The sequence below is a fragment of the Orcinus orca genome, chromosome 19, assembly GCF_937001465.1.
Source record: "Orcinus orca chromosome 19, mOrcOrc1.1, whole genome shotgun sequence".
NCBI classification, from domain to species: domain Eukaryota; kingdom Metazoa; phylum Chordata; class Mammalia; order Artiodactyla; family Delphinidae; genus Orcinus; species Orcinus orca.
Window position 1 is genome coordinate 39399769 of NC_064577.1, and position 18191 is coordinate 39417959.

Sequence of the window (18191 nt, forward strand, 5' to 3'; positions counted from 1 at the left end):
ATGTGATTAGGCAATCATGTGATGCCGTCGCCGGCTAAGCCTGCCTGCTGGTTCCCGCCTCGCCGCCTCCTGCAGCCCCATCCCGAGATGGGCCAGCTCCTGTCAGGGGACATTGAGAGCCAAGAGCTGTCCCTTAGAGGGTGCGTACAAGAGCATTTACAGGCTGTCTCTTGGATTTGGAACATCTGTGCATCCTGTTTCTATTCTAGTCAACCAACTCAGATTTACTGCTGGGCAGCCGGGCCCCAAAGGGGAGTGAAGGAGTAGTGAGGGCAAGGATAAACAGCCCTCAAGCCCCTTCCTCAAGGGGCTCACAGCAGGGGGTGGGGTGGGGTTGGTGAATCGGGGGCCAGGTGCTCTAGGTGTGTGTAGGGAAGACGTAGTAGGTTGGCTCTAGGCAGGGAAAAAGAGGTTTAATTCCACCTTGGGGGCCCTTTTTTTTTTTTTTTTTTTGGTGGTACGCGGGCCTCTCACTGTCGTGGCCTCTCCCGTTGCGGAGCACAGGCTGCGGACGCGCAGGCTCAGCGGCCATGGCTCACGGGCCCAGCCGCTCCGCGGCATGTGGGATCTTCCCGGACCGGGGCACGAACCCGTGTCCCTTGCATCGGCAGGCGGACTCTCAACCACTGCGCCACCAGGGAAGCCCCGTGGGGGCACTTTTTTGAGCTGAGGCTGGGAGGATTTAAACTGGCAAGTGGGGAGGGGTTAGAGAAGTGGCTAGATAGGGGGTAATGGGAAGAGCATTAGGAAACCAGATGGGAAAGGCAGCCTTGGGCAGGGATTGAGTGCCAGGTTCAATGGAGTGGACTTGAGGAGCTGCTGGGTGTGTGGCACCAGGCTGGGCTGGCTGTGCGTGCATAGCACAAGTGGCTTCCTAGTTTCGGTTGGCCCTACCTTTCAGGAATTGACATGCCGGTGAGGAGAGAAAATATACCACACGGAACAGATTCACCAGCAGCAGGAGCTAGACTGCTCAGTGCCAAGGGGCCTTTCCCCGTCAGAGATGGGTGATGGGAGATGCACCAGGAGAGATGAGAGGCCCAGAGGAAGCCTGGTGCCAGGTCTTGGAGGAAGGGCCGCGTTTGGTTGTGCCGCGTGGCTGGGGAGCACTGCAGGTTAAGCAAAGAGCTTGAGCTGGGGGTGAGGCTGGGGTTGGGGACAAATAGCCAAACTCAGGGGTGGTGGGAGTCTGGGTAGAGAAGATCTTGATAGAATCAACTGACTGTAAATGTAAGGACTGGACTCTGGGCTCTCAATTCTATTTCACTGATACATGTGTCCATTCTTAAAGCCAGTATCACACTGTCTTCATTACTATAGCTTTTTAGCAAATTTTGAAATAGGGGAAGTGGGAGTCCTCTAATTTCTTTTTCAGGATTTCAGGATTTTGGCTATTCTAGGTCCCCTGAATTTCTATGTGAATTTTAGGATCAGTTTCTGCAAAGACAGCTGAGGGTTTGATAGAGAATGCTCTGAATCTATATTTAGGGTGTATTACCTTCTTAACAATATTGTCTTCCCATTCATGAATATGGGCTGTCTTGATTTATTTATCAGTTTCTTTTTGACAGTTGCCAAGTATTCCACACTATAGGTGTTACATGTTTACTTAACCAGTCTCTCTCTTTTTTTTTTTTTGGCCACGCTGTGCAGCTTGTGGGATCTTAGTTTCCCTACCAGCGATCAAACCCGTGCCCCCTGCAATGGAAGCTCAGAGTCCTAACCACTGGACCACCAGGGAATTCCCTTAACCGGTCTCATTTAATGGACTTTTATGTGTTTCCAGTTTTTGCGGTTACAAATAATTAGGCAACGAATATTTCTGAACATGTCTCTGAGTGCACATATGGGAGTTAAATTCCTGAAAGTAACATTGCTGGGTAAAAGGTATGTTGAAATATTAATACCAAATTGCCTTAACATTTTTCCATTTTACACTCCCAGGCTCAATATTTGGGGGAACTTATTTCCCATATACTCACTAACACTGGATATGCCAGTTCAAAAAATTTTTGCCGTTCTAATGAGGGAAGATATTTCATGGTTGTTTTATCTGCATTTCCTTGATCTCAAGGGAAGCTGAGCATTTTTGTGTACGTTTATTCTGCATATGTATTTCTTCTGTGAAATGCCTGTTCTTATCCGTATTAGTCAGGGTTCTCCAAAGAAACAGAACCAGTTGATGTGTATATAGAAAAAGATTTATTAAAAAGGGATTGGCTCACATGACTATGGAAGCTAGTAAGTCCAAAATCTGCAGTGTGAGCCTGCAGGCTGGAGATTCAGGAGAGCCGATGGTGCAGATGAAAGTCCAAAGACAGTTGCTAGAGAATTTCCTCTTGCCTGGAGAGGCCAGTCTTTTTGTTCAATTCAGGCCTTCAGCTGATTAGATGAGGCCCACCTGCATTATGGAGGGCAATTTGCTTTAGCCAGAATTCAGTGATTTAGATGTTAATCTCATCCAAAAACACCTGCCAAGTTGACACATAAAACTAATCATCACACAACAAACTCACAGATATAGAAAACAAACTAGTGTTTATGAGTGGAGAGAGGAATGGGGGAGGGGCAATATAGGGGATTAAGAGGTACAGACTATTATATATAAAATAAGCTACAAGAATATATTGTACAACACAGGAAGTATAGCCAATATTTTATAATAACTATAAGTGAAGTATAACTTATAAAAACTACATTGTACACCTGTAACTTACATGATATTGTATAGTTGATATAGGACATCAACTATGGTTCAATAATAAAAAAAACTAACCATCACATTATCCCTTGTTCATTTTTCTCCCGTGTTTCTTTTTCTTGTTGAACTGTGGGAGCTCTTTATATAGTCTGGATATTATATATGTTGCAGATATTTCCTCCCAATCTGTCATCTGTCTTTTATCTTTGTTAATGGTATCTTCTGTGGTCAGAAGTTGTGTTGTTATGTCATCTGAAATCTAGCAATCGATCTTTTCCTTTGTGGCTTCTGCCTTCCCGCAGCCCACACTTGCTTAAGAAGTTAGAAATATGTTCTTCCTGGTCTGTGACAATTCCTGCTGTGGTCCCACCTCGGATGCCAGCACTACCCTGGATTGAGGCACCACAGTGATAGGAGATTCCACTGAGAGGCCTGACATGAAGAGAACCCTGGATGTGACTGGCTAAGAGGTTCCTCAAGGTCAGGATTGGACAGCTTCCCTCTCTCTCCCTCTTTCTGCTTCTTTCAGCCTCTCCCCAGTTCTTCCCATCACCCCTTCAGGGTTTTCTTCATTCAGACTTCCAGTTCTGCTCTCATAGAAGAGTCACAGCTGCCCCAGGGCCAGGGGCCTTTCCCCCCAAGATCTTGAATTGCCCGATAAAACATCAGATGCCCAGTTAAATTTGAATTTCAAATAAAGACACATTTTTAAAGCATAATTATGTCCCATGCAATATTTGACACATACCTTCAATTAAAAATTAATCCCTGGGAGTTCCCTGGTGACCTAGTGGTTAGGATCCGGACTCTCACTGCCAAGGCCCGGGTTCAATCCCTGGTTGGGGAACTGAGATCATCTCCTCAAGCTGTGCAGTGTGGCCAAAAAGAAAAAAAAAAAATTATTCCTCGTGTATCTGAAACTCAAATTTAACAGGGCATCTTATATTTTTATTTCCTAAATCTGGCAGCCCTGAACACTAAGGTTGGAGTGAGGGCACAGAAACAGCCCCTGCCTCGAACACACCTACTCCTTCCTTCCCCATCCTGCCTGAGTCACCTTAGGGTGAGTAATTGTTGCCCCAGTTGCTCAGGCGTCTGCCCTCCTCATCGGGCACCTGACTGGTGTCTGTGGGGCGCTGCTTGGCCCTCCAGCCTGCCTGGGTAGGTGTGGGGGAGGGGAGGCAGGAGCAGGCCAGTACCCAGGCCAGAGGCTGTGGCGGGATATTTGGCAACAGAGGCACCAGACCTGGATTCCTGACCTAGCATAGGCCGTGAACTTGCCCAGTGCCAGTGGGCAGGCCACTTCCCTTGTTTTCTAATCAATTACTATTTTTAACAAAGTATACCATGCAAATAAATTTTAGTCAAGTTATAACACAAAGCAGCACTCTTTTTTTTTTTTTTTTTGGCTGTGCTGCATGGCATGCGGGATCTTAGTTCCCTGACCAGGGATGGAATCTGTGCCCCCTGCAGTGGAAGCTCGGAGTCCTAACCACTGGACCGCCAGGGAAGTCCCAACACAAAGCAGCACTCTTATCCTCTCTCTTTTCCTGCACCAGGCTTCCACTTCCAAACCCTTTAACGGTTTCTTCTGTGACTTTCCCTTGTGTGCTTGTATGTGAATTCCTAATTCGCCTTTGGCCTTTGTGTGTTCATCTGGGCAGTGGGTGAGCACTGCCCTGCTGTCTGTCCGCTGGGAGATTCAGAGTCTACACTGAGCTGTGGCGACTCCACCTGGCCCCGGGTGCAGGTAGACTGATGCTGGATGGTATCTTTAAATCCAACTGTGGGGTGCAGGATGCAGGGTACGGGTTCAGCAGGAGGGAAGAGAGGGGAGAAGGGGGAAGGCAGGTAGGGGAAGTGGATTACTTGGCTTTGCCCTGTAATGGAGGGAGCTTCAGGGATCCTGATGTGCAGGTCTGAGAGCCCCTCATCTCGCTGAGCCCCCTTTCTATGCAACGAGGAACCTAGCGCTCAGCGAGGAAACTCCTCTCCGGTCCCCTTCCCTCTTACAAGCTGTGTGACTTGACACCTTTCTGCCTCAGCGTCCTGGTCTTTACGTTGAGGACACGACAATAAGGCGCTTCCCTCAGGAATGAGATGATTCCCGCAGAGCCCTCAGCTCAGGGCCTAAGCCAAGTATGTGCTCAATTAACGAAGCTGCCACCGTTGGTTGTGGTGATTCCTCCCCTTGGGCCCTCCCCAGCTCCCCCTCACACATACCTTAGCCTGGGAGATTGCCCACCCGCCCCTCAGCCCACCTCACCCTCTCCTCTCGAGCCATGGCCCATGTATCTCTCTTCCCAGAAATCCACCTGGACCCCCCACGTGGCTGCACCCCATGGCATCCTTCTGGCCCAGAGTCCAGAACCCTGTCCAGGAGGGTCTATTTGCACCTGGTCCATTTCAGACTCCTGAGAAGGGCACCCCATCAGACCGAAAACATCAGGACCCCTCAGCCAGACCAGGGCAGAGGGGCCAGAGGAAGACTCAACCCCTCAGGGGTGGGGTTGGGGCAGGGAGACACAGGGTAGGGTGAGCTGGGTTGAATTCTCCTCCCATCCAGACGTGGAGTCAGCATCTGCCTTGTGTGGGAGAGGAAGGCACATTCCCAGATCAAACTTTCAGTTTCTTACGTTCTAAGAGCAGTGGGGTGATCCAGAGAAGAACTTCCTGGTAGAGGCAAGGACTGACCCCAGCGAGTCTCCAGAAAGCCCGATGGGCCTCTGGGACAGGCAGGTGGCAGGCGCTGGAGGACAGGAGCCAGCTCTTTCCTGGAAACCTGGGCAGTGGGCTGGCATCTGGGCAGTGGGACCTCGTCTCGGCCTGTTGATCTCAAATTCCAGCTCGGCCTCTTCCCAGCTGGGTTGCCTTATTTTTTTGACCTAAATGCCCTCATCTGTGAAATAGAGTAACTGTATTATAATTACCTGCCAGGGTTTCAGGAGGATGGAATGTGCTTGCACACGTATGTAAAGTACCAGGCTCAGGGGACTTCCCTGGCGGTCCAGTAGTTAAGACTCCACACTTCCAATGCAGGGGGCGCGGGTTCGATCCCTGGTTGGGGAGCTAAGATTCCACACGCCACACACGGCCAAGAAAAACAGAAGTACCAGGCTCATAGTCGATCCTCATAAGCTGTCACCTCCATCTCCACTACTCCTACGATCGAGAGAATTTTGACAACTAAACTACATTTATTCAGGACTAAAATTCATTTTCCTATTAAAATTTACAAAATCAATGATGTAAAATCTGCCGCCACTCAAATGGAAAAGAAAACATCCAGCCAAACCCAAGACAGGGGCTCAGATCCTCCAAACCCTCCTGAAGGTCCTTCAGGGTGCTGGCCCTGCACCACATCTAAGGACACCCCGTCCGTCCCCTGGAAGGCGTGGGAGGGGCTGGGCCCCGATGGTGGTCTGGCCAGTGTCATACCTCCCTGTGGGTACAGGGAGAAACTTTCCCTATCCTGTGCCTTTTTCTGAACTTGAGAATGCCCTGGGGGCAGCTGTGCCCCCTCAGTGGTTGCTGCATTGCCTGTGGACTCCAGGAGTTGGAGCCTAGCCGTTGTCAAGGGCAGCAAGTGGCCAGGTTGGGTCACGGAAATGGAAGGACAGCTTGGGCTGTGGGCACTGTTGTCTCGTTGACTGTTAGGGCTGGAATGTTAATGAACTTGGGGGCAGGGCGGGGAGTGGAAAGGAGAAGAATCAGGACCATGTTTTGCCGGCCTCCTCTGTTCCACATCACTGAGTCCTTCTAACAACACTGCAGAGTGTTAGCTCCACCTCGCAGATGTATGAGACCCTAAGGGTCTTGTCCAGGGCCATCCGGCTACTAAGCAGTGGTGTCAGTATCTGAGTCCAAGCTGATCAGACCTCAGAGCTTTTGCCCACATTGCGAGGCTCCACTGGGTGCTGACGCCAGCTCAACTTGTCCTCCCTCCCAGCCCTTCCAGCCCACCTGAGCTCTCCTGTCCCCTCTCCAGGCAGGCCCCCTAGGGGTCAGGAGACACCCGCTTCAAATCACTGGGACAGGTCACTTAACTCCTCTGAGGTGGTTTCCTCATCCGTAAAATGGGTCCACGATAACCCCCACATGCCCTCTTACACAGTCATGAGAGGTTCAAATGGGATGATGGATGTAAAGAGATCTTGTAAAGTGGCACATAAAATGGGAGGAATTCTTTTTAGGACATCAAAGAGGTTCCTCTTGTTAATCTGATGATTTGTCTCTGAAGCACTGGGCCAGGGCTTAGGTGAGGAAACGGCCTTCTCCAGAAAATTCAGAGAGGTCAGGTCAGAGTCGTCTCCAGGAGCCCAAGGAGAAACAGAGAGAGGAAGCAGCTACATGTAGGGCGGGACAGGAGGAGGGAACTTCCCCCCCTCAACCCGGGGCATGCTTTCCGGGTCACAAACCTCCTTCACACGCCTCATCTGTCATCTTAAACCTCTCAGCAGTCCCGGACATCAAAAATGATGAGAACAAGGCCCAGAAAAGAGACAAATTCCCCCAACAAGTTAGCAGAGAAATCTGTACTCAAATGCACATCAGGGGACTTTAATTCAATTTCTTACGTTAGGATGGTTGCTGGTTTACTTGATTTCCATGGTTTTAAAAAGTAGGTCTGGCTAATGTTTATTGAGACTCACATTGTGTCAGGTTCTGTACTAAGCTCTCCTTTAATCTTTAACACAGGCTTGCGAGGTAGGTACAGTTATCATCCCCATCTTACAATGAAAGAAGGAAGACTCAGAGGTTAAGCAACTTTCCTGGGGTTGTGTAGTTGGAAAGGTGTGAAGCCAGAAATTGAATACAGGTCTGGTCCAGAGCCTGTGTTCGTAACCATCATAGTTGTTCTTTTCAATGCCAGATTTTCTTTCAGTGTGGGTGCCCAGCTCTCATCTGAGCACTTTCCTTCATCCCAGCCTGCTCGGCCCTCCCTTGGCCTTCACTATGGGTTAATCTCCATCAATGTTTCCTGACCCCCCGCCCCACCTCCCCCTTGTTCTAGGCTGTCTTAGGCCCTCTCCATCACGTGACCTGTTTTAGTGCCTTCACAGATGTCCTTCCTGTCTGCAATTGTCTTGTTTATTTACTTGTTTGTGTGTCTCCTGCACTAAAAAGTGTGAGCAGGGACCCAGTGTGGCTTGTTCCCTGCTATATCCCAGTACCTACAACGGTATTTGGCATACAATACTCAAACATTTTTAAAAAGACAAAAAGAGAGGGAAACAGTAAATCAAAAAGAGAGAGAGAGAGAGGGAGACGAACACAGGTCAGGCCTTTGGTCCAGGCCCAGCTGGGATGGCTCCTCCTCAGTTTGGGTCACTGAGACACGGACTCAGCCCTGGCACGGCCACGCTTTTCTGGAGGCTGACATGCTCCAGGCAGCCTCGGGCACACTGAGAAGCAGAACCTGCAGCCCCAGAAGGCAGTGACACTACATGGGACCCCTGGTGCTTGGTGAGCTCATGAGGTTCTCAACAGAATCAGATCCAAAGTCTTCTTTTGGTAATATAGTTCGTAACTCTCCTTCAATAAATTTTCCGAAGTGAAATTCACAGAGAGTGTAATTTCCTATGCACGTTTTTAAAAATCTGTATTAAATTCAAACTGTAATAGAGAGGAAAAATAAAAGAAACTAATTTAGAATGAAATAATATGTATTTCTGTGTGTGAAAGCTCAGGCTTGACTCCACGAGAGAACAGAAGCTTGCAGATGCCCGTGAATCACTGGCGATGGAGAACCGGAAATGGAGGCTCAGCACTGGAGTATTTTGTTAGTAACTCAGCTCACACCAGCCAGGTGGCCAACAGGGTGAGATGTTCTGAATGGTGAATGATCCTTGGTAAAGTTCTAACGGAGACAAAGCCACATCTTCCTGAAGACTGCATGGTAGTTTTATTCCTGGGAAATTCTATAGATTATCAATATAAAACCATTTAAAAAGATATGGGTGAAATAGAGCTGGCTTCGAGGTCGGATAATTATGAACAGATTTCTCGAATCTGCAGATGTGGAACCCGCGGATACAGAGGGGCCGACTGTATTCCCCGTACTAGGCCATTTTATGTAAGGGACTTGAGCATCCCCGGATTTTGGTATCTGCAGGGGCTCCTGGAACCGATCCGCCATGAATACCGAGGGACGACTGTATGTGGTTGTCCAGAAAGACAGAGGAAAGCCGCGAGGTGTACGGGGATAAATCCCTGTTAATGTCAGACTGTCCTACACTTTATAGGACATTGAGCATCCCTGCCCTGACCTCTATCAAATGCCAGGGGCTCTGATCTTGTGACAATCACAAATGGCCTCATAAATTCCCCAAATTTCCCCTAGGGGGCGGTAGAGCTCAGATCGAGAACAACTCCCCGCCCCGCTGTTTAGTTTAACACTTACCTTTGAGGTTGTTTTACACTCGGAAGTGGAAGTCAGCATCCCTTTCAAGGTGGTATTTGTTATATGGGGATATTGTCAGGCAGTCCCTTTGCATGGCACTCTGCTGTTACAAACAGGGCTACGGTAAGGGCGGGTTATTTCGCACATGAGCAAGCCAATCAGGGAGGAACGCTTACAAGTGCCCCGGCTGAGTCACAGGGTTGGGCATTTGGAATTTTGATGGCTATGGCCCAAAACTGCCTTCCTCGGGGGTAGATTAATCCACACTCCCCAGCAGAGTAGAGAGTTCCAGGCATCCGGTGGGGGGTTGGGGGGAAGGCAGCTCTGCAGTCTTAGCCAGGACCCTTCACCTCTGGAGCCCACCTCCTCAGACCACACCCAGGGTGCTCCCAATGAAGACTTGGGTGTCCAGAAACTTCCCAGCTCATCTTCTCAAGCCAGGGAGGGGCTGGGGGGAGACAAGAGAGGCCTTTCCCTGGGTGGGCTGATTCTAGCTATTACATTCATTTCTTTTTTTAACCTTCAAAAAAAAAAAATACAGGGACCTCCCTGGTGGTCCAGTGGGTAAGACTCCCTGCTCCCAATGCAGGGAGCCCAGGTTCTATCCTTGGTTGGGGAACTAGATCGCACATGCAGGCGTGCCTGCTGCAACTAAGACCGCCCGCGTGCAGCCTAAATAAATAAATACTTAAAAAAAAAAAAGATAGCTTTGTTGTGTTTTTTGTTTTTGTTTTGTTTTCTCGTGCATGGCTTGCGGAATCTTAGTTCCCCGACCAGGGATTGAATCCAGGCCACCGAAGTGAAAGCCCCGATTCCTAACCACTGGACCACCAGGGAATCCCCAGCTTTGTTGCTTTCTGATTCTATACATAATATATATGTATTTCAGAGGGAGAAATCCCCTCTCCACTAACTTTTTATTTTTAAACCTTTTAAAACTTCAGAAAAATTGCAAGAATGGTACAATGAGCCCATGTACCCTTCACTTTGATCTACAGTTGTTCACATTTTGCTACATTGGCTTTATCTTTTTATTTTTGCTGAACCATTTGAGACAGTTGCAGACATGTGCCACTAAACACTCAGTGTGCATTTCCTAAGAACAAGGAGTTTGGATTTCTCTTCTCCGGTTCAGTGGTCCTGCAGCCTGGGGCCTTGCCTACAGGAAGGCACCTCTAGGGCGGAACGGTTCAGGCCCTGAACTCAGAGGTGCTGGTAGCGTCCACGGGAGGGACCTGAGCCCTACTTCAGCCGCATAAATGTCTTCCTAGGCCCTGCGGGTGCAAGCTGGGGCTCGCCCTGGAAGAATTCAGCCTTACAATAAACTATCTTCTGTTTACCTCACTTGCCAGGCAAGGACTTGTCCATCAGTCCCTGAGATAATCCCTGGGGCTGGTACTGTTTTCTCCCCTTTTACAATTGAAAGGAGTTTCTGTTTTTCCATCTGACAAGGAGGCCGGTGATGGCCACACGGAGCCACATGCTGCCTCTAGTAGGACCACGGGGTGTGTGGTCAGCGTGAACCGCGGCTGACACAGCCGGGACAGTGGCCGCCTCCTCCTCAGGCCTCTAGGCTTGCTTCTCAGGTCAGGCCAGTCTAGCCGGAGCCCCACAGGTTCATGGGCATCTCAAGGCTCTGGATCCACCCTGCAGTCGCTATGATCGTCCTTGGACGACACCTCCACCAGCTCCAGTGGTGGATAACTTCTCCCTTCCGCCCAGACGGTTGCCAGCATGCTGGCATTTGGTTATACCAAGGTTTTCTCAGCCTCCAAGCATTTACATGTAGGGAATGGCAGGGAGTGAGATCTACTCAGCTCTGGGTGGGACTACAGAACTGTTTGTCGACTCAGCTTTTCACAGACATGACTTTAGCTAAGAGTCTGTAAATTAGCAGGATGGGTAACTCATCCTTATTTTCAGTTGAGGAAACTGAGGTGTAGTGACAAATCTCAAAGGCATCCTATTGCAAGAAGAAAACCAGAAATGGAGTGCAAGCCCCTCATTCTACTGTGAAGGAAACTGAGGCTCAGAGGTCACCATGTTTGATTCCTGGCTGTGCTACTTTGCTCTGGGGAAGAAGGTGTGTAAGGAGTTATCATTATCTGTGCCTGCATTTAGAGGCAGAGGTGGGACCAGAATCCTGGTTGCTCTAAAGACCCTTTCCAGAACTTTCTGTGCCACAGGTCCTGGAGTGGGGCGGGGGGCAATCAGTAATAATAGTAGTGGCCACCAGCTGCTTGCCAAGTGCCAGACAGGGCTCTAAGCACTTTAGAGCTATTAACTCATTACATCCTCAAATTCCCATGAGGCAGGGGTATTTTGATCCCCATCAGCTCATTTATAAATGGGTGAAACGAAGGCTTAAAGGACTCTAGATACTTGCTAGAGGTCCCACAGCTGCTGCAGCAGGCAGCCCAGATTGGAACCAGGTCCCGCCCTCCCAGTGCTCTGATCTGGAGGCAGGTAAGTGGTGCAGCCCCACCGCGCTGTATCTTAGAGTTCTTTGGGGCCTGAGGCCTGAGTAAACATTTGCAGGGAGCAGAGAGCCCTGGTTGAGAATGGGATGGGATGGGAGATCCTCTGGACTCAGGTAGGAGGGGGTTTGAATTCTAGCTCTTTCATTTGTGTGATCTTGGTGCAACTTGACCTCTGGGGTCCCCATTTTCTCATGTGAAAAATGGGAGAGTGCGTAGGAGAAGTCTGGATTCTACTCCACACCAGGAGTCATTACACACAAGTACCTCAGTTTCCTCCTCTGTAAAATGGGGGGGAGTTATCTCTTGGCTGATGGCTGTGAAACTGTGTAAGTCATAACTTTGAGGGAGTAAAGGACCCTAATAGGGGCTGGGTTCTCGCCCTCAGTTTATAAAATTATTTTGTGTCGTTTCAGAATTCAGTTGGTATGGGAAGGGCATGTAAAGGGCGCCTTCTCTCAGGGCCCTTTTGATCAGCAGCACTTCACGGGTCACTCCCCGCCCCCCATTTCGGGCTTCCTAGCGGTGGAGAGCCGCAAAGTCTTTTCTCAGGGAAAGCACACGGTTGGCCCCTTGGAACCCACGTGCTAACCCGGCGTGCACCGGCTGGCGGGCGACTCCAGGCCCGGACGCGACCATTCTCGGGGTAAGGGGCGGAAGAGCTGGTGACGTCAAAGTCACAGCCTACCCTTCTTAAAGGCGCAGGCTCGCAGCCGGTGTTCCTTTTTCTCTTAGGACACTCTTCGCCGCACGAAAGTTTTAAAAGCGAGGCAGCTGATGGGGTCTCGGGTGCGGGGCTGGTCCGGGACAGAAATGCGGCTCCTGAGAAGCGGGATCAGAGACGTCCAGGATTAACGCCCACCTGTCACTCGGGGAGGCAATGTGGTGCGGGGGAGGTACTTGTCCAGTTCTTAACTTTAAGCCTCCGTTTCGTCTTCTGTAAAACGGGGTTAATAATGATCTACTAGAAGTTCTGAGACGTAGAAGAAATAGGTTTCGTGAGAGAAACCAACACAGAAATGTCGGTCTCCTTCTCCCCTACTCAATCCTATTCCTGTGCGAAGGACGAATCCGAGACCCAGAGCGGTGTTGTAACTTGCCCAGGGTCACAGGGAGGTGGGACGAAGCCCAAGTTAAACCCGGTTGAACCCACGTCTCCCGGCTCCCGGGCCAGCCTTTCCTCTCTGTCCAGCCTGCCTGGCCCGGGTTACTTGTCAACTTCACTACCCACACCCGCAGGGTACCCCTCAGTTTTGTCAAGTGGTTTTGCAGTTGCAGTCTCGATGGATTGTTAAATAGGGACGACCCTGTTTGATACGGTCGCCGTAAAGTTGTAAAACATCAGCAACGAGCCCGATGGGTTAATGTTTGCCAGCACTATTTCATCGCCCCCCATGGCCTTGGAAGAACTGATTCAAACCTCCGCCACCAAACAAATGAGGGAAATGGGGAGAGTGCTTTACCCACGTTCGTCTAGAAAGTTTGCGGGAGCAGCGCTCGGCCGGGATGCTGGTGGGGTGGTGTTGGCGACAATACGCTGTCAAGTACGGTGCTGCCGCCAGGTCAAGCGCGGCGTGGAGACTCGCGACCTTGGCGCGCGGGCCCGGCGGGGCACCCGCGGCGCGGGGCCGCGTTAGCGCGGGACCCAGAGGAGGCCGCGAGTGGGCGGGCCGGCCTCACTCCGGGCAGTCGGCTGGTCGGCCCGTGGGGGGGCGGGGCCTCGCGGCGCCGTCCAGGGGCGGGACGGGCTCGTCCAGTTTCCGAGTCGGCCTAGGTGCCTAGCGAGCGGGAGTGGAGCCGGCCCCGGCCGCGGAGCCGCTATGGGCCCGCCCGGCCCCGGGCGCCGCGCCGCGCAAGCACCGGCCTAGAGCCAGGTGGGCGGGGCTGGACCTGGGCTGAGGGTCCGGCGGGGGGCGGAGGCGGGAGTCGGGTCTCTGGGGGTCCCGGGAGCCTGAGCCGGGCCTGGATGGGGGCCGGGAGTCGCGGGCCGACCTAGTCGGCCCCACCGGGCGCCCTTTGCGCGCGGGGCCAGGACAGAGAGTGTCGCCGAGGGGCGAAGAGCGATCTTGTCTCCCCATGCCTGCTTCCCGCACTTTCGACCGGCTCCCCTGAGAAAGAGATTTTGAGGGAGAGGGAGCAGAGAGATTATCCTTCCCATCCAGGCTTGGGGCTTGGCCCTCCGGCCTCGGGAGGACGGGCGCGGGGGAGGGCCGGGAACCCCCGCCTGCAGTCCCAGAGAGTGGACGGACCCTTCGCCGCCCTCAGGTTTGTTACCTTTCCCTCCCTGCCGGGCTCTACCTCTCCACGTCCGGTGACTCGAGGCTCGCATGCGCCCGCCTTGGGGCTGGGTGCTGGAGTGGGGGGCGTAGGGGGGCGGCTCAGGCGTTTTGATCTTTGGGTCCCCCAGGCCAACCCGGGCACCTGCACTGAAGAGGTGCGCAGTAAGCCCGTGTGGTGAGGGTGAGGAATGGCGGTGGGTCATTACCGTCCATTAACTGATGGATGACTCTCCCAGATTCCTTCCTAACTACTCCCACGGTGACCTTGGGCAGGTCACCTCATCTCTGAGCCTGTTTCCCCTTTGGCAAGGTGGAGTTGACAATAACTGCTATAAAAAGTGGTTATGCGAAACTCATAGTGAGTGAGTGGGGTGAGGGTCCAGCTAGTGTCCCCAAGAGCCTCTGCCTCCTTTCTCTCCCTCTCCCTGACTCCGGTTTTGTGCTCCAATTGACTGACGTTTGTTTTTCAGAACTGAAGCTACAAGATGGCTGACCAGGACCCTGGGGGCATTAGTCCCCTCCAACAAATGGTGGCATCCGGCACTGGGGCTGTGGTCACCTCTCTCTTCAGTAAGACCTGGGATGGTGGGGTGGGGGCAGAGATTAGAAATGACTTGGCTCTGGAAGAGGGGTTCGGGGCAGGGTCCTGAAAGGAGCTTTCAGACCTGCCCTCCTCCCCCAGTGACCCCCCTGGACGTGGTGAAGGTACGCTTGCAGTCTCAGCGCCCCTCGGTGGCCAGTGGTGAGTGTCTGACCCTGAAGCCAATAGGGAGTGGTGTCAGGGGTCCCCAGAGATAAGGTCCCTGGGGCAGGTGGGGAACATTTGTGACTTGAGGTAGTGCCTTGTGTTTTAGAGCTGATGTCTTCCTCCAGACTCTGGAGCCTCTCCTACGCCAAATGTGAGTGCCCCACGCCACGGGGGACCTGTAAGTGTCCTGGGGAGGGATGTCCCAGTCTCCCCAGGGCACACGGGGGCCTCACAGCCACGGACTAGTACGCGTTTCTAGATCACATTAGCTAGCTCTCTGTCCTACACAAGAACGTCCACCCAGGGACCCCAGGCTCTGCTGGCCCTCCAGGGATGGGAGCTCACCACCTCCCTGTGAGGTTCCAGGGCTCTGTCATGCTAATGCGCCTCCCCTTCCCCAGTGCCCTCCTCTCTCCAATCCACAGGGAAATGCCTCCTGTACTGCAATGGTGTCCTAGAGCCTCTGTACCTGTGCCCAAATGGTGCCCGCTGTGCCATCTGGTTTCAGGACCCCAGTCGCTTCACTGGCACCGTGGTGAGGAGCAGCTGTACCCTTAGCTGGGTCTGTTGGCATTCCTGAGGGATTCAGATTGGTCAGGCAGCAGACCCAGGAAAGAACGGGTAGCGCAAAGCACATAGGGGTGGCCAGTTCAGTTTGGGAAGGGTTTTTCTGAGGAGGTGGGGCCATCACAAGATTTTGAAGGGTGAATAGGAGTCTGTTTGGAGCCAAATAGGGAATTCCATGTGTAGAGGCCTGAGGGGCTACTGGGTAGGAGCAAGGGCATCAGGCTAGGGCCCAGCCTGGGCCAGCCTCATCCTCCCTCCTCCTGGGCTGGTGTCTGCTTGGCCAGGATGCCTTTGTGAAGATTGTGAGACATGAGGGCACGAGGACCCTGTGGAGCGGCCTCCCAGCCACCCTGTGAGTACCCCAGTTCTGTGTATTGCTTTCCCCTGATACCCCACTGACCCCTTACTCCCCTGTTGGCTGGCTGGGTGGGGCAGGGGAAGCTTGGGAGGTTTGGGAACTTTGGGGAGTCTTGGCTAACCTGTTCACACCCCTAGGGTGATGACTGTGCCGGCCACTGCCGTCTACTTCACCGCCTACGACCAACTCAAGGCCTTCCTGTGTGGTCGAGCCCTGACCTCTGATCTCTACGCACCCATGGTGGCTGGCGCACTGGCCCGCTGTGAGCACAGCCCTGGGCTTTCCACCTTCCTTTGACCCCACCTGTGCCGGAGCCCAGTCTGGACTCCCAGCTCCAACCTCTGCCAGCCTGGGGGTGGGGGGGACGTTCAAGGCCCCCAGACTCTGGGCAGGCTGCTCCTGGGACCTGTAAACTGACCCCTCCTCACTGGTCCCCGCAGTGGGCACTGTGACTGTGATCAGTCCCCTGGAGCTGGTGCGGACAAAGCTGCAGGCTCAGCATCTGTCATACCGGGAGCTGGGCACCTGCGTCCGAGCAGCTGTGGCTCAAGGCGGCTGGCGCTCACTGTGGCTGGGCTGGGGTCCCACTGCCCTTCGGGATGTGCCCTTCTCAGGTAGGCACCAGGAGTGCAGGGATTGGGGTAAGGGAGCCCAGGAGGTCTACAGCCAAGTCCCAGCTTTGCTACTACTGACCTTGAAGTCACGTAAACTCTCGGAGCCGGGAACGCCTCATCTGTGAAGTGGTCCCAGCGGGCGGGATGTTCAGCAAGGTTTTCACAAGATACTTCTTGCAGGGCCTGTTACGGGAACTGGCACGTGGCAGGCAGGCTTCGTAGCTGGGAGGGAGTGGTCGTGATATAAGTCTGTGAAAGGTGGGAGGATCGTGGCCTGTCCCACTGCCCTTCCCATCTCTAACGAGTGAACCCCTGTGCCCCCAAGCTCTGTACTGGTTCAACTATGAGTTGGTGAAGAGCTGGCTGCGTGGGCTCAGGCCAAAGGACCAGACCTCCGTGGGCATCAGCTTTGTGGCTGGCGGCATCTCAGGGACGGTGAGTTGACCAGGCTGGGAGCGTGGCCAGTAGAGGTGTCCTTGGGGTGACCTGAGGGCCGTTGCAGATGCTCCGGAAAAGAGTCCTTGCTTGCCTGTCAAGGAGTGCGCTCCCCCTGCCCTCCTGAAGCTCTAGCTGGGGCTGGCAGACCCTAGCCGCGTGCAGGGGATAGGGGTCCTGGGAACGGAGACCAGCCCTCTCCCCACCCCACCAGGTGGCGGCCATCCTGACTCTACCCTTCGATGTGGTGAAGACTCAGCGCCAGGTCGCGCTAGGAGCGGTGGAGGCTGTGAGAGGTGAGGGGCCCCGGCTGGTGCGGGGCAGGGCAGGCAGGGCCCCAGCGGGGTCTTACAGGGCCTCGCCTTGGTTCGCAGTGACGCCCCCGCACGCGGACTCCACTTGGCTACTGCTGCGGAGAATCCGGGCCGAGTCGGGCACCAGGGGCCTCTTTGCAGGTGAGCGGCTGTGTGTGTCCACTCCCTGGTGGAGGTGGGGCTCCTGGGGACCCGACCTCTGACCCCAGCCTCCCCCTCCCACCGCAGGCTTCCTCCCGAGGATCATCAAGGCCGCCCCGTCCTGTGCCATCATGATCAGCACTTATGAGTTCGGTAAAAGCTTCTTCCAGAGGCTCAACCAGGAACAGTTTCTGGGCCCTTGAAAGGAACGAGGGGACAAGGACCCGACCTCTTCCGTGGTGGGAGTGGGGCGGGAGGAGACTGAGCCAAGTGCCTTTTCCTCAGCACTGCGGGGAGGGGCCTCCTTTCTCTTTCCTCCCCACTCTGAGCCCCAGGGGTAGGCAGCTGCCCCTCTGGGCCCACGCCGACCCCTCCTCTCTCAGACCACTTTCTTCCTGCTGCTCCCCATTCCCCAGCCCCAGGAATCATCACGCCCTCCCCTCAAGTTCAAGACCAAATTTGCTAACTTCTCCCCCCCTTCTTTTCCCTGTGGGTTTGCTGTAGCTGGGCCTGCCCCCAGGAGCCGCGAAACCTCGCGCCCGGCATAGTTTGCACCCACCCTTGTTAACTCCTTGAGTCTAAAGATGATAAACTTCTTTCCACTGCCTCTGATTGTGGGGGTCTCTGGGGCGGGTGGGAAGCAGGATTTGGTGAGTGATTTGCACAGAAGAGGGCTGGAAGGGACCTTGATGTTGCCTTTGGCTGCCCAGGTGGCACCCACATAGAGGACCCCTCCCACAGTGTAGTGAGAGCAGGTGGGGATAAGGATCCTGAGTTGAAGGGGTGGTGAGACCTCTCTCCAAGGGTACACTTAAGCGACAACCCAGGAGGGAGGGTGGCTTCACTGCCAGGCTTTGGCTTAATGGAAGGGTCTGGATCTCTAGGCCGAAGCTGTATTGCTCAGGATGATGGAAGGGAAACGGGGCCCTGCTAGGCCTTGCCTTCTCCATCCTGCCACCCAGGATGTCCAGCATCTTCTTTGCCTGGGGTAAATGAGTTACCAAAGAGTATCAGGCTGAAGGGTCCTTACATGTTTTTGTCCTTCCCTGGGCTGACCGAATATTTAGGACACTTGATACAGAAGCCACCCACTTCTTGAATTATTCTGACCAGTCTGCTCCCAGGGGGCACACCTGATTTTATCTGGTCTAGCA

At 53.2% G+C, this 18191-nt stretch overlaps 1 protein-coding gene and 1 long non-coding RNA gene across 13 annotated transcripts in view; both read left to right on the forward strand.

Annotated features, from left to right (window-relative positions):
* Positions 1-5: 5 nt before the first annotated feature.
* LOC117198853 (uncharacterized) lies at positions 6-8656 on the forward strand. The gene is made up of 2 exons (XR_007473640.1): positions 6-3764; positions 8392-8656. It is a non-coding gene; the product is annotated as an uncharacterized LOC117198853 (long non-coding RNA).
* Positions 8657-12337: 3681 nt separating this feature from the next.
* The window catches only part of SLC25A39 (solute carrier family 25 member 39), a 75376-nt gene continuing 69522 nt past the window's right edge, over positions 12338-18191 (forward strand). Inside the window, exons 1-13 of one of the 12 annotated variants that reach the window (XM_033416867.2) lie at positions 13310-13455; positions 13744-13846; positions 14331-14430; positions 14543-14602; positions 14700-14759; positions 15010-15143; positions 15460-15527; positions 15671-15795; positions 15974-16147; positions 16473-16582; positions 16797-16878; positions 16957-17037; positions 17125-17644. In XM_033416867.2, the coding sequence (XP_033272758.1) occupies positions 14346-14430; positions 14543-14602; positions 14700-14759; positions 15010-15143; positions 15460-15527; positions 15671-15795; positions 15974-16147; positions 16473-16582; positions 16797-16878; positions 16957-17037; positions 17125-17240 (1095 nt within the window). In that variant the 5' untranslated portion in view covers positions 13310-13455; positions 13744-13846; positions 14331-14345 and the 3' untranslated portion in view covers positions 17241-17644. Of the gene's footprint in view, positions 12478-13309; positions 13456-13507; positions 13847-14330; positions 14431-14542; positions 14603-14699; positions 14760-15009; positions 15144-15459; positions 15528-15670; positions 15796-15973; positions 16148-16472; positions 16583-16796; positions 16879-16956; positions 17038-17124; positions 17645-18191 lie in introns of those variants that run through there. The other 11 variants (XM_033416868.1, XM_033416863.2, XM_033416870.2 and 8 more) reach the window with 11 other exon arrangements.